We start from the raw sequence: 17,389 nt of genomic DNA on the forward strand, positions 1-17,389 counted from the left end.
CATCCTGCGTGACACTGCAGTGCCACTCCTAGATGGGCCCGGTGTTTGTGTCGGCCACTAGGGTCGCTAATCTTACTCACACAGCTACCTCATTGCGCCTCTTTTTTTCTTTGCGTCATGTGCTGTTTGGGGAGGGTTTTTTGGAAGGGACATCCTGCGTGACACTGCAGTGCCACTCCTAGATGTGCCCGGTGTTTGTGTCGGCCACTAGGGTCGCTAATCTTACTCACACAGTCAGCTACCTCATTGCGCCTCTTTTTTTCTTTGCGTCATGTGCTGTTTGGGGAGGGTTTTTTGGAAGGGCCATCCTGCGTGACACTGCAGTGCCACTCCTAGATGGGCCCGGTGTTTGTGTCGGCCACTAGGGTCGCTAATCTTACTCACACAGCTACCTCATTGCGCCTCTTTTTTTCTTTGCGTCATGTGCTGTTTGGGGAGGGTTTTTTGGAAGGGACATCCTGCGTGACACTGCAGTGCCACTCCTAGATGGGCCCGGTGTTTGTGTCGGCCACTAGGGTCGCTTATCTTACTCACACAGCGACCTCGGTGCAAATTTTAGGACTAAAAATAATATTGTGAGGTGTGAGGTATTCAGAATAGACTGAAAATGAGTGTAAATTATGGTTTTTGAGGTTAATAATACTTTGGGATCAAAATGACCCCCAAATTCTATGATTTAAGCTGTTTTTTAGTGTTTTTGGAAAAAAACACCCGAATCCAAAACACACCCGAATCCGACAAAAAAAATTCGGTGAGGTTTTGCCAAAACGCGTTCGAACCCAAAACACGGCCGCGGAACCGAACCCAAAACCAAAACACAAAACCCGAAAAATTTCAGGCGCTCATCTCTAGTGGGAATAAACTACTTGTAGTTTTGCCTGAATCAGATAAATTAAATGAAGTGTGTGATGATACGTGGGGTTCCTCCGATAGAAAGTTATGGGCGGTATACCCTTTCCCGCCAGAAGTAAGGGCGAGTTGGGAAACACACCTTAGGGTGGATAAGGCGCTCACACGCTTATAAAAACAAGTGGCGTTACCGTCTCCAGATACGGCCGCCCTCAAGGAGCCAGCTGATAGGAAGCTGAAAAATAGCCTAAGAAGTATATGCACACATACTGGTGTTATACTACGACCAGCAATCGCCTCAGACTGGATGTGCAGCGCTGAGGGGGTTTGGTCGGATTTCCTGACTGAAAATTTTGATACCCTTGACAGGGACAAGATTTTATTGTCTATAGAGCATTTTAAGGATGCATTTCTATATATGCGTGATGCGCAGAGGGATATTTGCATTCTGGCATCAAGAGTAAATGTGATGTCCATATCTGCCAGACGAAGACACGACAGTGGTCAGGTGAGGCAGATTCCAGACGGCACATGGAAGTATTGCCGTATAAAGGGGCGGTCCATCGGACCTGGTGGCCATGGCGACAGCTGAAAAATCCACCTTTTGTTCCCCGAGTCACATCTCAGCAGAAAAGGACACAGTCTTTTCAGTCTCAGTCCTTTCGTCCCCATACGGGCAGGCGGGCAAAGGCCAGTCATATCTGCCCAGGGGTAGAGGAAAGGGAAGAAGACTGCAGCAAGCAGCCCATTCCCAGGAACAGAAGCCCTTCACAGCTTCTGCCAAGTCCGCAGCATGACGCTGGGACAGTACAAGTGGACTCAGGTGCGGTAGGGGGTCATCTCAAGAGTTTCAGCACGCAGTGGGCTCACTCGCAAGGGGACTCCTGGATCCTACATGTAGTATCCCAGGTGTACATTGGAAATTCGAGACGTCTCCTCCTCACAAGTTCCGGAAGTCTGTTTTACCAACGTCTACCTCCGACAGGGAGGCAGTATTGGAAACAATTCACAGGCTGTATTCCCAGCAGGTGATAATCAAAGTACCCCTCCTACAACAAGGGAGGGGGTATTATTCCACACTATATTGTGGTACTGAAGCCAAACGGCTCGGTGAGATCTGGAATATTTGAACACTTACATACAAGCGTTCAAATCAAGATGGAGTCACTCAGAGCAGTGATAGCGAACCAGGAAGAAGGGGACGAGATGGTGTCACTGGATATCAGGGACATTTACCTACATGTCCAAATTTGCCCTTCTCACCAAGGGTACTTCAGGTTCGTGGTACAGAACTGTCACTATCAGTTCAGACGCTGCCGTTTGGATTGTCCACGGCGCCCCGGGTCTTTACCAAGGTAATGGCCGAAATGATGATTCTTCTTAAAAGAAACTTGGACGCTTTCCTGATAAGGGCAAGGTCCAGAGAACAGTTGGAGGTCGGAGTAGCACTATCTTTAATAGTTCTACGACAGCACGAGTGGATTCTAAATATTCCAAAATCGTAGCTTTTCCGAGGACACGTCTACTGTTCCTAGGGATGATTCTGGACACAGTCCAGAAAAAGGTGTTTCTCCCAGAGGAGAAAGCCAGGGAGTTATCCGAGCTAATCGGGATCCTCCTAAAACCAGGAAAAGTGTCAGTGCATCATTGCACAAGAGTCCTGGTAAAAATGGTGGCTTATTACGAAGCAATTCCATTCGGCAGATTTCACGCAAGAACTCTTCAGTGGGATCTGCTGGACAAATGGTCCGGATCGCATCTTCAGATGCATCAGCGGATAACCCTATATCCAAGGACAAGGGTGTCTCTCCTGTGGTGATTACAGAGTGCTCATCTTCTAGAGGGCCACAGATTCAGCATTCAGGATTGGATGCTGGTAACCACGGAGGCCAGCCTGAGAGGCTGGGGAGCAGTCACACAGGGAAAAAATTTCCAGGAAAGTGTGATCAAGTCTGGAGAATTCTCTCCACATAGATGGAGCTAAGAGCGAAATTATAAGGCTCTAAACTTAGCAAGACCTCTGCTTCAAGGTCAGCCGGTATTGATCCAGTGGGATAACATCACGGCAGTCGCCCACGTAAACAGAAAGGGCGACACAAGAAGCTGGAGGGCAGTGAAAACACTGCAAGGATTTTTCGCTAGGCGGAAAATCATGTGATAGCACTGTCAGCAGTGTTCTCTCCGGGAGTGGACGACTGGGAAGCAGACTTCCTCAGCAGGCATGACCTCCACCTGGGAGAGTGGGAACTTCATAGGGAAGTTTTTCCGCATGATTGTGAGCCATTGGCAAAGACCAAAGGTGGAAATGATGGCGTCCCGCCCGAACAAAAAACGGGACAGGTATTGCGCCAGGTCATGAGACCTTCAGGCGATAGCTGTGGATGTCCTGGTAACACCGTGGGTGTAACAGTCGGTGTATGTGTTCCCTCCTCTGCTTCTCATAACCAAGGTATTGAGAATTATAAGACATAGAGGAGTATGAACTATACTCGTGACTCCGGATTGGCCAAGAGGGACTTGGTACCCGGAACTTCAAGAGATGCTCACAGAGGACTAAGGGCCTGGGGAGCTAAGAAGGGACTTGCTTCAGCAGGTACCATGTCTATTCCAAGACTTACCGCGGCTGCGTTTGGCGGCATGGCGGTTGAATGCCGGATCCTGAAGGAAAAAGGCATTCCATAAGAGGTCATACCTACCCTGGTCAAAGCCAGGAAGGAGGTGATCGCACAACGTCATCACCACATGTGGTGAAAATATGTTGCGTGGGTGAGGCCAGGAAGGCCCCACGAAGAAAATTCAACTAGGTCGATTTCTACACTTCCTGAAAACAGGAGTGTTTTGAGCCTAAAATTGGGGTTCTTTAAGGTTTTAAGTTTCGGCCCTGTAGAATTTCTTCCGAAAAGAATTGACTTCAGTTCCTGAAGTCCAGATTGTCAAGGGAGTATTGCATATACACCCCTTTTTGTGCCTCTAGTGGCACCGTGGGATCTCAACATAGTGTTGGGATTCCTTAAAATCATATTGGTTTGAACCGCTCAAATCTGTGGATTTGAAATATATCACATGGAAAGTGAACATGCTGTTGACCAATATCTCACATGGACAGTGACCATGCTGTTGGTCCTGGCCTCGGCCAGGCGTTTGTCAGAATGGGCGGCTTTGTCTTGCAAAAGCCCATATTTAATTTTCCATTCGGACAGGGCAGAACTGGGACTCGTCTCCAGTTTTCTTCCTAAGGGGGTGTCAGGTTTTTCACCTGAAACAACCTATTATGGTGCCTGCGGCTTCTAGGGACTTGGAGGACTCCAAGTTACTAGACGTTGTCAGGACCCTAAAAATATATATATATATATATATATAGTTTAGGACGGCTGGAGTCAGAAAGTCTGACTTGCTGTTTATATTGTATGGCACCCAACAAGATGGGTGCTCCTGCGTCTAAACAGACGATTGCACGTTGGATCTGTAGCACAATCCAACTTGCACATTCTGTGGCAGGCGTGCCACAGCCTAAATCTGTAAAGGCCCACTCCACTAGGAAAGTGGGCGCATCTTGGGCGGCTGCCCAAGGGGTCTCGGCATTACAACTTTGCCGAGCAGCTACGTGGTCAGGGGAGAACACGTTTGTAAAATTTTACAAATTTGATACTCTGGCTAAGGAGGACCTGGAGTTCTCTCATTCGGTGCTGCAGAGTCATCCGCACTCTCCCGCCCGTTTGGGAGCTTTGGTATAATCCCCATGGTCCTGACGGAGTCCCCAGCATCCACTAGGACGTTAGAGAAAATAAGAATTTACTTACCGATAATTCTATTTCTCGTAGTCCGTAGTGGATGCTGGGCGCCCATCCCAAGTGCGGTTTGTCTGCAATGCTTGTACATAGTTATTGTTACAAAAATCGGGTTATTCTTGTTGTGAGCCATCTTTTCAGAGGCTACTTCGTTTTGTTATCATACTGTTAACTGGGTTCAGATCACAGGTGGTACGGTGTGATTGGTGTGGCTGGTATGAGTCTTACCCGGGATTCAAGATCCTTCCTTATTGTGTGCGCTCGTCCGGGCACAGTACCTAACTGAGGCTTGGAGGAGGGTCATAGGGGGAGGAGCCAGTACACACCATGTGACCTAAAAGCTTTTTTAGATGTGCCCTGTCTCCTGCGGAGCCCGCTATTCCCCATGGTCCTGACGGAGTCCCCAGCATCCACTACGGACTACGAGAAATAGAATTATCGGTAAGTAAATTCTTATTTAAACAGGAATGCAACAATTGCATTTAGCAATATATTGTTAAGGATCTAGAGGGACCTAGATTACAGGTGTAGTATGTTATGCCGGCAGCTGGGCGAGCGCAAATGAGCCCCTTTGCGGGCTTGCTGAGGGTGCGGTGGCGGCTATCTATTCTCTCTCCAGGGGGGTCGTGGACCCCCAAGAGGGAGAATAGTTGTTGGCATGCCAAGTGTTGGGATTCCGGCGCCGGTATACTAAGCGCAATGATCCCAACAGCCGGCATACTGAATACCACCCCTAGATTACTGTGCCTCAAAAAGTCTTGTAGATTTGATTTTAATGGATTCATCTATTCTGTTCCCCTTTTGCATGAATCGCGTGTTAAATCCTTTGCTTCACGCTACTCAAAACTTCACCTTTTCGCATCAGCACCAGCTATCAAATTCATTGTACAAGGTACTTTCCATCACATGCTGGATAATCTGGTGACAAATATGTGACAATATGCTTCAGCCTTTTCCCTGGAACTACTGTTGACTTTTCTGGTACTACATATTCCAGCATGCACTTGCAGCCATCGACTGGAAAAGCATATGGGTACCTGGTGAACCACAAACACCAGCATATGTGGTACTTTCCTGAAAGGCCTGATGCTGAAAGGTGAATATAGAACTTTTTGCTCCGCTTCCAACTCTCCTGCTCCCGAAACCCAAATCTTCTCTTGCACAGACGCTTCCATTCACTTAGGGGACACTTTGGGAAGGATAAGTGGAACTGTGCGCTGTTATCTCTGCAGATAAAAAATCCACTTATAGTCATGCATTAACTTAGCCCCAAGTGTTTACATACAGCATCCAGTGTCTGCATCACAATCTCTAGACTGCAGTTCCACTAATAGAGGTTCTCTCCTCTGCCTGATGTCACGGGGCTCTGTGCCTTATTATCACTTATCAGCAAAGATGTTTTCTCTAACAGCCTGGCAGAGATGAATAGGACACTTGTGTGATTCATTGTGTTACTAAACAACAGGATGATGAGAACATACTGACATAATTAATATTTACCTTACGACACCTCCACATCAGGCTGTTAGTGATGACTCAGCCGGAGCTTCTCCTTAGCGGACGGAGTGTTATCGGTGGTAAAAATATACAGGAAAATGAGAGGACCCCCTGCATACTCCATGTGACCTGCATGAGGATTATATTTACTTCTAAAAGCTATATTGCATTTGTCTTACTCATACTTTTATTTGTCTCTGCTTGTGTTAAATGATAGGCTATATGCTAATGCGTACCATTTATATACACAATAGAGGCATTAACTGTTTAGTCACTGGCTAGGCTGCTTGCTTAGTGATGTCACTGGTTCCTAGTGCAAGGATAGGCTGCATCCTCAGTGATGTCACTGGTTCTAGGGAATGGATAGGCTGCATCCTCAGGGATGTCACTGGTTCCTAGGGAATGGATAGGCTGCATCCTTAGTGATGTCACTGGTTCCTAGTCCATAGATAGGCTGCATTCTCAGTGAAGTCACTGGATTCTCAGATTTGGCGTGACATGCCTAGCTTGTACGTCATAACGGGAAGAGCTGGTGAGGGTATTTCTGTTGGAGGGGGTGTGCTGCTGCACTGTCTCCTGCTCTCTGTGTGCATGCATGACCCGGTGCATGCCTCTGTTAGAGTGTCACAGTACTGCACACGTGCTCCTCGGGTAGGCTGGCCATACTAGCCCTTTAAACTGGTACGCTTATGAATTACACAGGTTCTGTGGCTGGTTAAAACCAGGTGACATGCAGGCTTGAAGTCAGCCAGCCAAAGAACCTGGGTAATTCATGAGTGTCCCAGTTTAAAGGGCTAGTATGGTCAGCCTATCTCAGGTGAGACACGGTTGTGGATTAAAAGATTGACAGTATATACGCAGTCAATAGGTTGACAGGGTTAAAAGGTCGACAGTTAAATGGTCGACATGGATATAGATCGGCAGGGTCAGTCAACATGCAAATGGCTAACACAGAAATGTCAACACTTTTTATTTTTATTTTATTTTTACCCTAACCCTCCCCCTGGTGCCTGACCTTAGCCCTCCCCCTGGTGCCTAACCCTAACCCTCCCCTAGTTCCTAGCCCTCCCAGTGCCTAAGCCTAATCCTCCCCCTAGTGCCTAAGCCTAACCCACCCCCTGGTGCCTAAGCCTAACTGTTCCCTAACCTTACCCATCCCCAAGTGCCTGCCCCAGTGGTTCTCCAACTGTGTGGGTGCCTCGGGACACTTGCAGGCGTGCCTTGGATTGGTGGTCCAGGAATAAATACATTTTATTTATGGTCCATGTAATAGGCAAAACCAGTGCTGGTGGCTGGCAATCATAAAATATGTGGATAAACAGAAACATATCTTGTCCATCACCACACTGAACCTAAGGATGATATATAAACACAATTTACTTAATATAATATTTACTTTAAAAATTTTCAGTAAGAAACGTTTGGCCTCTAGTGCCGTGAAAAAAATCCTGATACCCTACGGTGCCATGATTCAAAAAAGTTTGAGAACCAAGTTGAAAAACCATGTGTTGACCTTTTCTGTATCAACCTTTTGAACATGCTGACCATTTAATTGTCAATCCGTTTGACCTTTTCGACCTATTGACGGTCTATTAACTGTCTTGTCTTCCATCCGATACTGAGGCATACAGGGACTGGCTGGGCAGGATTCCATCTGCCCCCCATCCCCCGTGCCAGTGCAATTTAAAGCCCAGTACCCACGGGCCGATGCAGGAGAGATGTGTGCTGAGCGAATTGCTCAGCACACATATCTCCCGCTGCTCAGCACAGCGCGATCTGTGCTGAGCGTGCGGGGGGGAGACGGGGGGGGGGGGGGGCGCTCACTTCACCCAGCGGGTGGAGTGAGCGACCCGCTAGATCGGCCTGCATGCGGGGCTGCGCATCGCTATCGCTGTAAGGGCTACACACGGAGCGATCAGACTTAGGCCCTCATTCCGAGTTGTTCGCTCGCAAGCTGCTTTTAGCAGCATTGCACACGCTAAGCCGCCGCCTACTGGGAGTGAATCTTAGCTTATCAAAATTGTGAACGAAAGATTAGCAGAATTGCGAATAGACACTTCTTAGCAGTTTCTGAGTAGCTCCACACTTACTCGGCATCTGCGATCAGTTCAGTGCTTGTCGTTCCTGGTTTGACGTCACAAACACACCCAGCGTTCGCCCAGACACTCCCCCGTTTCTCCAGCCACTCCCGCGTTTTTCCCAGAAACGGTAGCGTTTTTTCGCACACTCCCATAAAACGGCCAGTTTCCGCCCAGAAACACCCACTTCCTGTCAATCACACTCCGATCACCAGAACGAAGAAAAAACCTTGTAATGCCGTGAGTAAAATACCTAACTGCATAGCAAATTTACTTGGCGCAGTCGCACTGCGGACATTGCGCATGCGCATTAGCGACTAATCGCTCCGTTGCGAAAGAAAAATAATGAGCGAACAACTCGGAATGACCACCTTAAATTCTAAGCAATCTAGTCACATTGCTTAGAATATCGCTCCGTGAGTACCCCCCTTTAGTGCTCCAGGGCCATTTTTGCATTGCGTTCCCTGTGAAAAGCTGGACCACTTGCTTGAGTCTGCCCCCAAGGCTGAAAGTTGCCAGCCAGCCCCTGGAGACATACTATTACCTGTGTTACTGCTGCCATAACCAATACCACTGACCACCACTGTTACCCTGCATCAGTGTGTGTACCGCTGTTACCAATAAACCTACATACCTGGTTACGGACCTCTGTGTGGAGACTAACCTCAATTTCTCTAACGTCCTAAGTGGATGCTGGGGACTCCGTAAGGACCATGGGGAATAGCGGCTCCGCAGGAGACTGGGCACATCTAAAGAAAGCTTTAGGACTATCTGGTGTGCACTGGCTCCTCCCCCTATGACCCTCCTCCAAGCCTCAGTTAGATCTCTGTGCCCGAACGAGAAGAGTGCACACTAGGGGCTCTCCTGAGCTTCTTAGTGAAAGTTTTAGTTTAGGTTTGTTATTTTCAGTGAGACCTGCTGGCAACAGGCTCACTGCATCGAGGGACTAAGGGGAGAAGAAGCGAACTCACCTGCGTGCAGAGTGGATTGGGCTTCTTAGGCTACTGGACATTAGCTCCAGAGGGACGATCACAGGCCCAGCTTGGATGGGTCCCGGAGCCGCGCCGCCGGCCCCCTTACAGAGCCAGAAGACTGAAGAGGTCCGGAAAAATCGGCGGCAGAAGACGTTCCTGTCTTCAATAAGGTAGCGCACAGCACTGCAGCTGTGCGCCATTGCTCTCAGCACACTTCATACTCCGGTCACTGAGGGTGCAGAGCGCTGGGGGGGGCGCCCTGAGACGCAATAAAACACGATAAAAATACCTTACATGGCAAAAAATGCATCACATATATCTCCTGGGCTATATGGATGCATTTAACCCCTGCCAGAATATACAGAAAAACGGGTGATAAGGCCGCCGAAAAGGGGGCGGAGCCTATCTCCTCAGCACACTGGCGCCATTTTCCCTCACAGCTCAGTTGGAGGGAAGCTCCCTGGCTCTTCCCTGCAGTACAGAAAGGGTTAAAAAAAGAGAGGGGGGCACTAATTAGGCGCAGTATTAAAACATACAGCAGCTATAAGGGGAAAAACACTTATATAAGGTTATCCCTGTATATATATAGCGCTCTGGTGTGTGCTGGCATACTCTCCCTCTGTCTCCCCAAAGGGCTAGTGGGGTCCTGTCCTCTATCAGAGCATTCCCTGTGTGTGTGCTGTGTGTCGGTACGTTTGTGTCGACATGTATGAGGAGAAAAATGATGTGGAGACGGAGCAGAGTGTCTGTAACAGTGATGTCACCACCTAGGGGGTCGACACCTGAGTGGATGTACTGTTGAAAATTACGTGACAGTGTCAGCTCTGTATAAAAATAAAAAAAACAGTGGTTGACATGAGACAGCCGGCTACTCAGCTTGTGCCTGTCCAGACGTCTCATAGGCCATCAGGGGCTCTAAAGCGCCCGTTACCTCAGATGGCAGATACAGACGCCGACACGGATACTGACTCCTGTGTCGACGGTGAAGAGACAACCGTGATTTCCAGTAGGGCCACACGTTACATGATTGAGACAATGGAAAATGTTTTATACATTTCTGATAATACGAGTACCACCAAAAAGGGGTATTATGTTCGGTGAGGGAAAAACTACCTGTAGTTTTCCTGAATCTGAAAAATAAAATGAGGTGTGTGATGATACGTGGGTTTCCCCCCGATAACAATTGATAAAAAGTATTGGCTGTATACCCTTTCCCGCCAGAGGTTAGGGTGCGTTGGGAAACACCCCCTAGGGGGGATAAGGCGCTCACACGCTTGTAAGAACAAGGGCTCTACCTTCTCATGAGATGGCCGCCCTTAAGGATCCTGCTGATAGAAAGCAGGAGGGTATCCAAAAATGTATTCACACACATACTGGTGTTATACTGCGACCAGCAATCGCCTCAGCCTGGAGGTGCAGTGCTGGGTTGGCATGGTCGGATTCCCTGACTGGAAATATTGATATCCTAGATAAGGATAGTATATTATTGCCTGTAGAGCATTTAAAAGATGCATTTCTATATATGCATGATGCACAGCGGAATATTTGCCGACTGGCATCAAGTATAAGTGCGTTGTCCAATTCTACCAGTAAAATGGTCAGGTGATGCGGATTCCAAACGGCATTTGGAAGTATTGCCTTTAAAAGGGGACATTTGGGGTCAGTCTTTTAGACCTGGTGGCCACGGCAACAACTGGGAAATCCACGTTTGTACCCCAGGTCGCCTCTCAAAATAAGACGCCGTATTATCAGGCGCAGTCCTTTGTTGGCAAGCGGACAAAAGGTTCCTCTTTTCTGCTCGTGACAGAGGGAGAGGAAAAAGGCTGAAGAGATTACCCAGTTCCCAGGAACAGAAATCCTTTCCCGCCTCTGCAAAAGCCCTCAGTATGACGCTAGGGCCTTACAAACTCAGGCACGGTGGGGGCCCGTTCTCAATGAATTTCAGTGCGCAGTGGGCTCACTCGCAAGTAGACCCCTGGATCCTTCAGGTAATATCTCAAGGGTACATATTGAAATTCGAGACGTCTCCCCCTCGCCGTTTCCAAAAGTCGGCTTTACCGACGTCTCCCTCTGACAGGGAGGCAGTTTTGGAAGCCATTCACCCAGCAGGTGATAATCAAGGTACCCCTCCTGCAACAGGGAACGGGGTATTATTCCACACTATTGTGGTACCGAAGCCAGACGGCCCGGTGAAACCGATTCTAAATCTAAAATCTAAAATCTTTGAACACTTACATACAGAGGTTCAAATTCAAGATTGAGTCACTCAGAGCAGTGATTGCGAACCTGGAAGAAGGGGACTACATGATGTCTTGGGACATCAAGGATGCTTACCTTCATGTCAAAGTTTACCCTTCTCACCAAGGGTACCTCAGGTTATGGTACAGAACTGTCACTATCAGTTCAGACGCTGCCGTAGGGATGGTCCACGGCACCCCGGGTCTTTACCAAGGTAATGGCCGAAATGATATCCCTTCGAAGGAAGGGAATTTTAGTTATCCCTTACTTGGACGATTCCCTGATAAGGGTAAGATCCAGGGAACAGTTGGAAGTCGGTGTAGCACTATCTCAGGTAGTGTTGCGGCAGCACGATTGGATTCTCAATATTCCAAAATCGCAGCTGGTTCCGACGACTTGTCTTCTGTTTCCTAGGGATGTTCCTGGACACAGTCCAGAAAAAAGGTGTTTCTCCCGGAAGAGAAAACCAGGGAGTTATCCGAGCTAGTCAGGAACCTCCTAAAAAACCGAACCAAGTCTCAGTGCATCAATGCACAAGGGTTCTGGGTAAAAATGGTGGCTTCCTACGAAGCAATCCCATTCGTTAGATTCCACGCAAGAACTTTCCAGTGGAACCTACTGGACAAATGGTCCTGGTCGCATTTTCAGATGCATCAGCGGATAACCCTGTCACCAAGGACAAGGGTATCCATCATGTGGTGGTTGCAGAGTGCTCATCTTCTAGAGGGCCGCAGATTCGGCATTCAGGACTGGGTCCTGGTGACCACGGATGCCAGCCTGCGAGGCTGGGGAGCAGTCACACAGGGAAGGAATATCCAGGGCTTAGGGTCAAACCTGGATACATCACTTCACATAAATATCCTGAAGCTAAGGGCCATTTACAATGCTCTAAGCTTAGCAAGACCTCTGCTTCAAGGTCAGCCGGTGTTGATCCAGTCGGACAACATCATGGCAGTCACCCACGTAAACAGACAGGGTGGCACAAGAAGCAGGAGGGCAATGGCAGAAGCTGCAGGGATTCTTCGCTGGGCGGAAAATCATGTGATAGCACTGTCAACAGTATTCATTCCGGGAGTGGACAACTGGGAAGCAGACTTCCTCAGCACGACCTCCACCCGGGAGAGTGGGGACTTCACCCAGAAGTCGTCCACATGATTAAAAAACTCGACAGGTATTGCGCCAGGTCAAGAGACCCTCGGGCAATAGTTGTAGACGCTCTGGTAACACCGTGGGTGTACCAGTCAGTGTATGTGTTCCCTCCTCTGCCTCTCATACCCAAGGTACTGAGATTGATAAGATGGAGAGGAGAAAGCACTATATTCGTGGCTCCGGATTGGCCAAGAAGGACTTGGTAACCGGAACTTCAAGAGATGCTCACGGAGGATCCGTGGCCTCTACCTCTAAGAAGGGACCTGCTCCAGCAAGGACCCTGTCTGTTCCAAGACTTACCGCGGCTGCGTTTGACGGCATGGCGGTTGAACGCCGGATCCTGAAGGAAAAAAGGCTTTCCGGATGAAGTCATCCCTATCCTGATCAAAGCCAGGAAGGATGTAACCGCAAAAACATTATCACCGCAATTGGCGAAAATATGTTGCGTGGTGCGAGGCCAGTAAGGCCCGACGGAGGAAATTCAACTGGGTCGATTCCTACATTTCCTGCAAACAGGAGTGTCTATGGGCCTGAAATTGGGGTCCATTAAGGTTCAAATTTGCGGCCCTGTCAATTTTCTTCCAAAAAGAACTAGCTTCAGTCCCTGAAGTTCAGACATTTGTAAAAGGGGTACTGCATATACAGCCTCCTTTTGTGCCTCCAGTGGCACTTTGGGATCTCAATGTAGTTTTGGGTTCCAAAAGTCACATTGGTTTGAACCACTTAAATCTGTGGAGTTAAAATATCTCACATGGAAAGTGGTCATGCTGTTGGCCCTGGCCTGGGCCAGGCGCGTGTCAGAATTGGCGGCTTTATCCTGAAAAAGCCCTTATCTGATTTTCCATTCGGACAGGGCGGAATTGAGGACTCGTCCTCAGTTTCTCCCCAAGGTGGTTTCAGCGTCTCACCTGAACCAACCTATTGGTGGTGCCTGCGGCTACTAGGGACTTGGAGGCCTCCAAGTTGCTGGACGTTGTCGGTGCCCTGAGAATATATGTTTCCAGGACGGCTGGAGTCAGGAAATCTGACTCGCTGTTTATCCTGTGTGCACCCAACAAGCTGGGTGCTCCTGCTTCTAAGCAGACTATTGCTCGTTGGATTTGTAGTACAATTCAGCTTGCACATTCTGTGGCAGGCCTGCCACAACCAAAAATCTGTAAATGCCCACTCCACAAGGAAGGTGGGCTCATCTTGGGCGGCTGCCCGAGGGGTCTCGGCTTTACAACTTTGCCGAGCAGCTACTTGGTCAAGAGCAAATACGTTTGTAAAATTCTACAAAATTAATATCCTGGCTGAGGAGGACCTGGAGTTCTCTCATTTGGTCCTGCAGAGTCATCCGCACTCTCCCGCCCGTTTGGGAGCTTTGGTATAATCCCCATGGTCCTTACGGAGTCCCCAGCATCCACTTAGGACGTTAGAGAAAATAAGAATTTACTTACCGATAATTCTATTTCTCATAGTCCGTAGTGGATGCTGGGCGCCCATCCCAAGTGCGGATTGTCTGCAATACTGGTACATAGTTATTGTTACAAAAATCGGGTTATTATTGTTGTGAGCCATCTTTCAGAGGCTCCTCTGTTATCATACTGTTAACTGGGTTCAGATCACAGGTTATACGGTGTGATTGGTGTGGCTGGTATGAGTCTTACCCGGGATTCAAAATCCTTCCTTATTGTGTACGCTCGTCCGGGCACAGTATCCTAACTGAGGCTTGGAGGAGGGTCATAGGGGGAGGAGCCAGTGCACACCAGTTAGTCCTAAAGCTTTCTTTAGATGTGCCCAGTCTCCTGCGGAGCCGCTATTCCCCATGGTCCTTACGGAGTCCCCAGCATCCACTACGGACTATGAGAAATAGAATTATCGGTAAGTAAATTCTTATTTTCACATTCTGCTGATACCCTTTTGAAACCACCTAGGTTCCACCAACAGGTTATATCAATAATTCCTTGGTAGGAATGGTCTGTGTCTAGTGCAGGCCTGTGTAAAAATAAAGATTTAGTTTCGCAAAACTGTAAATAACTTTAGTGGAAAGGTGCACAGAGTAGGGAATACTGTACATAGGCTTTATTCTCATGCTGGTTCAGCACACAGGAAGCCTCAACTGTATGTGGCATCAGATACAGTTTACATGTTGCAGGCCCTCTAATCAGGGACATCCCCCCTCTGTACGCTTTGCATCTCATGCACTACCTTGCCTGCACGGGATCCGGTCTGAAGATCGACAGTATCTAGGTCGACAATGTTTAGGTCGACCGCTATAGGTCGACAGTCACTAGTTCGACATGGATGGAAGGTCGACAGGGTTTCCAGGTCGACATGTGCTAGATCGACAGGTCTAAAGGTCGACATGAGTTTTTCACTTTTTTTTCTTTTTTTTTCTTTTTTCATACTTAACAATCCACGTGGACTACGATCGGAACGGTAATCTGTGCCGAGCGAAGCGGTACCGGAGCGAAGGCACCATGCCCGAAGCATGGCGAGCGAAGCGAGCCATGCAAGGGGACGCGGTGCACTAATTTGGGATCCCGGTCACTCTACGAAGAAAACGACACCAAAAAAAAAAAAAATCCTCATGTCGACCTTTAGACCTGTCGACTTAGCACATGTCGACCTAGAAACCCTGTTGACCTTCCATCCATGTCGACCTAGTGACTGTCGACCTATAGTGGTCGACCTAAACATTGTCGACCTAGATACTGTCGATTTGATGAACCACACCCGCCTGCACGCCTATGTCTGTAATTTGGACATTTCCGCGTGTTTTGTATCTTCTAATGACCTTGTATTAGTCTTTACTGCACTATAGTTGTGTGTACTGATAACTGGAAAATGGAGCTCTATCCTCACTCCGTCCGACCATGTCCTACCACTAGGGCTGGTCAGAGCTGCCAAGAGAAATCCTGGGCCCCGGTACATCAACATCTCGGGGGCCCCCAGAGTGGGTGTGGCCACAGTATGTATATTTATCTATTTCTATATATAGGTAAATATATATATATATCTATAAAATACTAATGCTAATGTATGGATGCATGTATTATAGAATATTTATATAGAATTTATAAGACACAGGGGGATATGTAATAAGCAGTGATAAGCGTGGAGAAGTGAGCCAGTGGAGAAGTTGCCTATGGCAACCAATCAGCTGCTCTGTATCATTTTAAAGTATGCAAGTTATTATAAATGTTACTTAATTGCTGATTGGTTGCCATGGGCAACTTCTCTGCTGGCTCACTTCTCAGCTCTTTTCACTGCTTAGTACATATCCCCCATAGTGGTGTGTCTGTCACTCACAGTAACAGTTCTCAGCTCACAGTGTTGCAGCCTAACAGACTAGCTCCCGACGAGGTGACCAGTCCCGCTGCTGATTCTTTCAACTGAGCTGAGCTGCGCCACTTCTCAAACCCATGGGTCATGCCCAGCCAGCTGCATGCCTGCCCCTCCCAGCTCCTGCTCACCTCCCGATGCTTGCTGATTCTGAAGAGACCGTCCAGAGCCAGCTGCAGATTGACTTGCGAGAAGATGATGATATCATCTTGCGAGATCCTAGTAGTGGCACGGCGGCTGGAAGTGGCTTGTGTGATGTACACAACAAGGCATAAACAGCCAGGTGACACACACATACATCCCCCCTCCCGGCGGCCTGACCCGCCGCTTGCACGGCCGCCCACTGATTTAAAATAAAGAGAAAAAGAAATCCCACCAAAAAAATGGCTACTGGTGTGCTCTGGCCCAGGCCCCCTGGCATGCCCTGGCCCAGGTAATCTGTACCCTCTCCACTCCTCATTCAACACCACTGGGGCTGGTAATCAGTGATGTCATACTGGGCTTCAGCTTTTCTATGGTCAGGTGATATTGATAATGTAATATCTAAAGTGACCTTGATTATGTGAAGTTACATAATGTAACATGATTATGCGGCTTTCTTCCCTGTCAGGACACACTCCGTGAGTGCCACAGCGATGACAAGAACTGCCTGAGCTACTTGCCCCTCATCTCCCCTATCTACTTTGTCACCTTCGTCCTCATCGCCCAGTTTGTCCTGGTGAATGTGGTAGTGGCCGTTCTGATGAAGCACCTTGAGGAGAGCAATAAAGAGGCCAAGGAGGACGCAGAGATGGACGCTGAGATCGAAATGGAGATGTCCAGGGCAATTACCCCGGCAATTACCCCAGCTAGTGGCGGATGCACCCCAGACGGCAAGGGACTTGGCGGCGCTCAGGTGCCATTGAAGAAAGAGCTACCAGTCCTGTTGGCACAAGCCAAGGTAAATTGAATGCATGTCTAGAATTAGTTATTGTTATTGCTGGTGGAGGTTGGCAGTAGTTTAGTTCAGGGTCAGTAAAATGCCAGATAAATCAGATTTATACATTATGCGTCCCCTAACAGTTATAAATAATTGTAAGTAAGCATTGGCACTAGACCAAGGGCAAGCAACCGATCGGAAAGTTATCATAACATCCGAAAATCAGTACTGGCACCACTTTGGTCATATTCTGGCACAATTTACATGTGGAAGCAGCCATTTTGTGAACTGAACTGATATTCGTGACAGTGCCGCTTCACGCCTCGGTGATGTCACTGTTTTCTAATAAACTGATAGACTGCATTACCACGAATGTCACTACAGACCACCAAGTGCCCATCTTCACTGTGGGCATTGTTTAGCTAAGAGGTTAAAAAGCAACAGAGATGTGAACCCTTGGAAATTTGAGTTTAAGGAAAGGGAACCTGTTGCTTACACATACTGAAGGCAGCCATTTTGTAAGCCGTACCCATAGTCCTCCGACATATCACAAGCTAAGTGGCTTGATGC

At 48.2% G+C, this 17,389-nt stretch overlaps 1 protein-coding gene across 4 annotated transcripts in view; it reads left to right on the forward strand.

Moving 5' to 3' along the window:
• Positions 1-17,389, forward strand: part of CACNA1H (calcium voltage-gated channel subunit alpha1 H) — a 638,058-nt gene that overhangs the window by 608,254 nt on the left and 12,415 nt on the right. For all 4 annotated transcript variants that reach the window (XM_063934881.1, XM_063934879.1, XM_063934882.1 and 1 more), the window contains exon 30: positions 16,511-16,840. In XM_063934881.1, coding sequence (XP_063790951.1) covers positions 16,511-16,840 — 330 coding nt within the window. The remainder of the gene's footprint in view (positions 1-16,510; positions 16,841-17,389) is intronic.

Source organism: Pseudophryne corroboree, chromosome 7 (assembly GCF_028390025.1).
Source record: "Pseudophryne corroboree isolate aPseCor3 chromosome 7, aPseCor3.hap2, whole genome shotgun sequence".
Classification (NCBI taxonomy): Eukaryota; Metazoa; Chordata; class Amphibia; order Anura; family Myobatrachidae; genus Pseudophryne; species Pseudophryne corroboree.